Genomic DNA, 7,416 nt, shown 5'->3' with positions numbered 1-7,416 from the left:
CTTCCGGAGTTGTTTCCTCTGGTAGTTTTATGCATTCTATTTTTAAACCATCTTTTGCAAAGTATTTGTTTTGGGTCATTGAAACGCATGGCTTGCTCCCTGACATAGGAAGAACCTAATTTAATTTGGTTATGGCGAACTCTTCATATTTTTATATTTTTAGCCTCAAAATATAAGACATTTTAATTACGATTTAAAAAAGTTATTTTATTTGCCTTAAGCACCATTGAATCATTAGACCAAGATAATGTACTGAAAGGTAATTTTAAAGATATGTCTCAAAAGTATTCTGTTTAAAGTCTTCAAAGTTTGACTTTTGTAAATTTAGCCTAATATTTTACTGAAATCCAGTAATAAACCAAATTTTACTTTTGTTAAGGATCCTTCTTCCAAAGGTCTAATCTGGCCAATCCAACTGTATGCTGATCTCTTCCCTGTATCAGTCCTTCATCTGTGTATCTCACCCTCCTTCCTACACTAAACGTTGGAGTTTAATAATTCTCTTCTTCCCCCTGTGCCTGTCCCTTCTTTGGATCCTCTATTATGCTCAGTAATAACTAAGGTGGCATTTTGGAGGTTAGAATGAAATGCAGGGGAAAAAGAGAGCCAGTCTGACTGACTCTGTATATAATCTCTCTGGTTCCACTTGTTAATTCTTCAGCAGCACAAAATACCTTATTCTTCTGCAATACGAAATATCTGATGGTGGCCCAGCCAAGGAGCTTTATTGAATCAGAAAAGGAGCAGGCGATGAGCTCCATCCCGGTAGCTCTAGTGGTACAGTTTTATGAATAACTTTGAAGACTTAAAACAGTGACAGCTCTCACCTCACTGGGGCTTTATTACAGAATAGTAATGATTTCCATTCTCTTGTGGTGTATGTTTGTTTTTTATAGGGATAAGTGGGAGGAGAACAGCTGGGGTAAGTGGTTCATTGGTTCTTTTGTCAGGACAATAAAAGGGTGAGGAGAATTGTCTGAGTAAAAATGCTTTTGTAAAATTTCCCATATCTGCTTATCAAATTATTCCATTATTCTAAAGTAACAGTCATGCTCATCCCACAATGTCACTATGAAAATGATTAGGATTAATTACATGTGACTTTTTAAAGTTCTCAAGAGAAGTCTTAAATAAATACTAACTTAAGCAAGGATATTTAATAGAAGGAGTTTATGCTGGATTTTAAGTCACTCAACTATCTGAAGGATAAGTGTGTATTAGATATTTCCATATAATAACATGTTCGAGCAATAGAATATTGAAGTAAAATGGAAACATAACTCTCTTAACAACTTTCAACTTTGAGAGATTGACCTAAACATGACTAGTTAAAAGAAATTAAGTTAGGCAGCTTACAAACATGAGTGAATATTTAAGAGGTTTTTTTTGTTGTTGTTTATTTTTAATACATCATTAAGAGGAGAAGGTGGATAGAAGTAATAAGGAAGGAAAGCATGAAATAGAGGAAGAGGAGGCCAAGCTGGACATTTGGAAAGCCAGAGTGTTCTGAGTAAAGGGACTAGAGGCACAAGCAAAAACTTTCAGGAACACAGTGGGCTATCTTTGGTGGCTGCTTTGGGCCTAGTTCTCTTTTGTGACAGTGTGTGGGCAAGGTGGAGAGCATGAGAAAAGTAATAATTACATAAGTGATTAACTCTTTCCTCAGCAACTATTCAGGCACCTGCTAGGTGCTTAACATTGTGTTAAAAGGTGATGTAGTCCTGCAGACTCTGTTACAGAGATTGACCAGAGAACCAGTGAGAGCTGGACCAATCAGGCTTCACAGATGAGACATGGGAGTTGGTCTGGACCTGGAAATAAATATGCAATACCAGGGGGTCTCTCTGCCACAAGTGTTGCTTTGCATTGATCCTTCACATTGCCAAAGTTATTTTCCTTTAAAAAAAAAACTTTCCATTACATCTTGTTTAATATAAAACAAAACTATTTTGGCATCTTAATTGCCTTTGCACAAAAATCCAAAAATTTGAACTGTGTATGGTCCTTCACCATCCAACTCCACCTCCTCATGTAGCCTCGGTTCTCATCTCACCATTTCTTCTGCCCATATCCACTCCACCTCCACTGTTTACCCTGTGCTCCACCTGGAACATTTCACTCTTTTCTACTCACCCGAATGTTTCAGGTCTTTCCTCAACACATGCCTTTGCACATGGAGTTTAATCTGCTTGCAAGCCTTCTACAATCACCTGTAAACTCCTGCTTAATCCTTTTAAGACCCAGCTGGGTCTTGACCCCATTACCTTTTGGAGTATCTACTGATTTAATTTAGCCTCCCACCATATATTTGTGTGTGTGTCAGCAGTTGTGTTAAGACCTGAGAGTTCAAGGATGAATAAGGCCCAGACCCTACTAACAGTATTTTCCCCTCTTTACTCTCATAGCAGTCTGTTCATGTACCCCTGTAGCACTAAAGATGCTCATTTTAGTGTTTATTCTGTTTAAATACCTTTCTCTGATTAAGTTAAATTTTTGGAAACCATATATCCATCATTTGGTATCAAATGTGCTTGTATCATTAAATATTTTTGCTGAATGAAAAGAACATGTATACATGTACATAATGTACCTTTCCTTGTGAAGCAAAAATGGTTTAGGGAAAGAGGTTACAAGTTCATATAAAAATCTTCCTATTTTTACAGTCACTAAAATAAAGTACAATCAGTAAGTGTGTGTGTGTGTGTGTGTGTGTGTGTGTGTGTGTGTGTGTGTGTGTGTATAAAATGGGTGCTAAACAATTTTAATTTTTATTATCTCTTTTTCCATTAGTGTTTCCTCATTCATCCAAACTGGGTTTCGTGTTCTTAAATGCTTTCACAGACACAGTCTTTACCTTTGTTATTTATTGTCCTACATTGCAGTTATCTCTTCACTCATCTGTTTTCCTAATTGGGTTGTAAGCTTTCTGAAAGCAAAGCTTGTCTTGTTCATTCATTATGTTCTTAGAATAATAATTAATAATAGTTATGTATGAAATATTTTCCCTTGTTTAAAAGAATATTTTCAGTATCTTCTCTGAAATTTCAAGTAAATACTTACACATTTACCTTGTTTTGTTTGTGGTAATTTGAGAACTCTTCCCCCTCCCCCTTTGATTTTGGTCTTTTCCCAGTGTTCAATGGATGGCTTCCAACCCTCACCACCTCTTCCACCATTAACTATTTCAGTGGAGATACAAAATAACTTAGATTTTTGACATTTGGGGAAAACCTTTGGGCAATTTCTGTTTTGTCCAGCAATCATGATGGCCCAGTAAGCATATCTCAGTCTCCCCGCCTCAGAACACAGGGTTAATAATTATAGCTCTACTCATAATTATGTGCCTTCAGTCCTTCCTTCCCTTGTGACACCTTACACACTTGAAAGGTGAAGGATATAGTTCTTAGGTTAGCAGTTCAGTTTCCTTCTTTCCCTTCCTTCTCCCAAAGATCCATTGCAAAATACTCAGTTGGTTTGCCTTTTTAAAAACCTCTCCTTCTTAACTCTAAATTCCTTCTTTTGTCTCCAGTAGCGTGGTTGCCCTTACCTAATGGTGAAGTAAGAAGTGCATGGATAGAAAATTGCATATATAAGAAATTTTTTAATGAGAAAGAGATCCTAGTAAGTAAAGCTGTGTCAATAGTAGATGGTAAATAAGCTACTAAATCCCATTAGGCTTTCTTCCTTTGCTCATACTGATAATGAGGTTTCTATGAGAGGGATCTGTGTCTAACTTGTTAGTGATCTCTTGTGAGTACTTGATCTCAACTCTCTGAAGTAGTTTGCTCATTGAATAAGATAGGTGATTTATGTTCTTAGTGCTATTAAAATACTTGTATAGATACCCCCTAAGAAATAAAAAACCAGATTTAGAATTACCATACGTAAAACAGCCCAGAAAAAGCTGTTAGCCCGGATTGTCTGATGGCAGTATGATAGGAGTGAGATTTGGAGTCCACCAGCCACCCTCTTGCTTGGCCTTGGGAAGAAAAACATGTGTGTCCTTGTTTCCTCCATATCACTACTCTCTCTCTCCTCCTTTCAGGTATACCTTAACTATAGAGCTTTAAGCACACAGCAGTTGGTGTTGCGGAGGGAAGCAGATGACCGATAGAAAGGGACACTAAACTTTATCATAAAGAGTGTGAAGAGTACGAATTCTCCAGATGGAAAAGAAGTCCAAAGGCTTTGTGCTCTTGTCACACACTGTTGGCATCTTTTACATTCCCATTTCTTTCTTCGGGGTAGGGGGTCTTTTTTCAGTCGTCTTTGTGTATCTGTGCATGATTCCTGCTGGCAGCTCAAATGCTACAGATTCCCTTTGCAAATCTATCCTAGGAAGACCCCAGAAGTGATTTTTCTCACAAGAGCAATTTGAAAATACTGTACTATTACTTGTAGTAGTCAGCATGGCCCAAATGAAACTTTATGGGCTGGTCAAGAAAGCAGACCTTAGGAAAATCAGTCTTAATGCTGAGTAATTAGTGTCAGATCATTCAGTAATTACATATTTAGTGCAAAACTGCGTAGGTTTTGGTAAATAAAATAGACGTTTTTGCTCTTATGAAGCTTCTAATAGTGGAAGTAGAGAAGGAGTCACCTAACTGACTACAAATTAAGTTCTATGGAGGAAACAAGGTACAGTAAGAAAGAATAATCAGGTTTAGGATGGCGACGGGTCTCTCTGCCACAAGTGTTGCTTTGCATTGATCCTTCACATTGCCAAAGTTATTTTCCTTTAAAAAAAAAACTTTCCATTACATCTTGTTTAATATAAAACAAAACTATTTTGGCATCTTAATTGCCTTTGCACAAAAATCCAAAAATTTGAACTGTGTATGGTCCTTCACCATCCAACTCCACCTCCTCATGTAGCCTCGGTTCTCATCTCACCATTTCTTCTGCCCATATCCACTCCACCTCCACTGTTTACCCTGTGCTCCACCTGGAACATTTCACTCTTTTCTACTCACCCGAATGTTTCAGGTCTTTCCTCAACACATGCCTTTGCACATGGAGTTTAATCTGCTTGCAAGCCTTCTACAATCACCTGTAAACTCCTGCTTAATCCTTTTAAGACCCAGCTGGGTCTTGACCCCATTACCTTTTGGAGTATCTACTGATTTAATTTAGCCTCCCACCATATATTTGTGTGTGTGTCAGCAGTTGTGTTAAGACCTGGGAGTTCAAGGATGAATAAGGCCCAGACCCTACTAACAGTATTTTCCCCTCTTTACTCTCATAGCAGTCTGTTCATGTACCCCTGTAGCACTAAAGATGCTCATTTTAGTGTTTATTCTGTTTAAATACCTTTCTCTGATTAAGTTAAATTTTTGGAAACCATATATCCATCATTTGGTATCAAATGTGCTTGTATCATTAAATATTTTTGCTGAATGAAAAGAACATGTATACATGTACATAATGTACCTTTCCTTGTGAAGCAAAAATGGTTTAGGGAAAGAGGTTACAAGTTCATATAAAAATCTTCCTATTTTTACAGTCACTAAAATAAAGTACAATCAGTAAGTGTGTGTGTGTGTGTGTGTGTGTGTGTGTGTGTGTGTGTGTGTGTGTGTATAAAATGGGTGCTAAACAATTTTAATTTTTATTATCTCTTTTTCCATTAGTGTTTCCTCATTCATCCAAACTGGGTTTCGTGTTCTTAAATGCTTTCACAGACACAGTCTTTACCTTTGTTATTTATTGTCCTACATTGCAGTTATCTCTTCACTCATCTGTTTTCCTAATTGGGTTGTAAGCTTTCTGAAAGCAAAGCTTGTCTTGTTCATTCATTATGTTCTTAGAATAATAATTAATAATAGTTATGTATGAAATATTTTCCCTTGTTTAAAAGAATATTTTCAGTATCTTCTCTGAAATTTCAAGTAAATACTTACACATTTACCTTGTTTTGTTTGTGGTAATTTGAGAACTCTTCCCCCTCCCCCTTTGATTTTGGTCTTTTCCCAGTGTTCAATGGATGGCTTCCAACCCTCACCACCTCTTCCACCATTAACTATTTCAGTGGAGATACAAAATAACTTAGATTTTTGACATTTGGGGAAAACCTTTGGGCAATTTCTGTTTTGTCCAGCAATCATGATGGCCCAGTAAGCATATCTCAGTCTCCCCGCCTCAGAACACAGGGTTAATAATTATAGCTCTACTCATAATTATGTGCCTTCAGTCCTTCCTTCCCTTGTGACACCTTACACACTTGAAAGGTGAAGGATATAGTTCTTAGGTTAGCAGTTCAGTTTCCTTCTTTCCCTTCCTTCTCCCAAAGATCCATTGCAAAATACTCAGTTGGTTTGCCTTTTTAAAAACCTCTCCTTCTTAACTCTAAATTCCTTCTTTTGTCTCCAGTAGCGTGGTTGCCCTTACCTAATGGTGAAGTAAGAAGTGCATGGATAGAAAATTGCATATATAAGAAATTTTTTAATGAGAAAGAGATCCTAGTAAGTAAAGCTGTGTCAATAGTAGATGGTAAATAAGCTACTAAATCCCATTAGGCTTTCTTCCTTTGCTCATACTGATAATGAGGTTTCTATGAGAGGGATCTGTGTCTAACTTGTTAGTGATCTCTTGTGAGTACTTGATCTCAACTCTCTGAAGTAGTTTGCTCATTGAATAAGATAGGTGATTTATGTTCTTAGTGCTATTAAAATACTTGTATAGATACCCCCTAAGAAATAAAAAACCAGATTTAGAATTACCATACGTAAAACAGCCCGGAAAAAGCTGTTAGCCCGGATTGTCTGATGGCAGTATGATAGGAGTGAGTTGATATTTGGAGTCCACCAGCCACCCTCTTGCTTGGCCTTGGGAAGAAAAACATGTGTGTCCTTGTTTCCTCCATATCACTACTCTCTCTCTCCTCCTTTCAGGTATACCTTAACTATAGAGCTTTAAGCACACAGCAGTTGGTGTTGCGGAGGGAAGCAGATGACCGATAGAAAGGGACACTAAACTTTATCATAAAGAGTGTGAAGAGTACGAATTCTCCAGATGGAAAAGAAGTCCAAAGGCTTTGTGCTCTTGTCACACACTGTTGGCATCTTTTACATTCCCATTTCTTTCTTCGGGGTAGGGGGTCTTTTTTCAGTCGTCTTTGTGTATCTGTGCATGATTCCTGCTGGCAGCTCAAATGCTACAGATTCCCTTTGCACATCTATCCTAGGAAGACCCCAGAAGTGATTTTTCTCACAAAAGCAATTTGAAAATACTGTACTATTACTTGTAGTAGTCAGCATGGCCCAAATGAAACTTTATGGGCTGGTCAAGAAAGCAGACCTTAGGAAAATCAGTCTTAATGCTGAGTAATTAGTGTCAGATCATTCAGTAATTACATATTTAGTGCAAAACTGCGTAGGTTTTGGTAAATAAAATAGACGTTTTTGCTCTTATGAAGCT

At 37.4% G+C, this 7,416-nt stretch overlaps 1 protein-coding gene across 1 annotated transcript in view; it reads left to right on the top strand.

The window, feature by feature from the left end:
* The window catches only part of TPP2 (tripeptidyl peptidase 2), a 72,114-nt gene that overhangs the window by 887 nt on the left and 63,811 nt on the right, over nt 1–7,416 (top strand). The window contains exon 2 of the mRNA XM_023532438.1: nt 2,627–2,633. Coding sequence (XP_023388206.1) covers nt 2,627–2,633 — 7 coding nt within the window. The remainder of the gene's footprint in view (nt 1–2,626; nt 2,634–7,416) is intronic.

This window comes from Pteropus vampyrus, unplaced genomic scaffold (assembly GCF_000151845.1).
Source record: "Pteropus vampyrus isolate Shadow unplaced genomic scaffold, Pvam_2.0 Scaffold83, whole genome shotgun sequence".
Taxonomy (NCBI): Eukaryota; Metazoa; Chordata; class Mammalia; order Chiroptera; family Pteropodidae; genus Pteropus; species Pteropus vampyrus.
The sequence above is the reverse complement of the archived record's forward strand: the minus strand, read 5'-3'. Positions and strand labels throughout refer to the sequence as shown.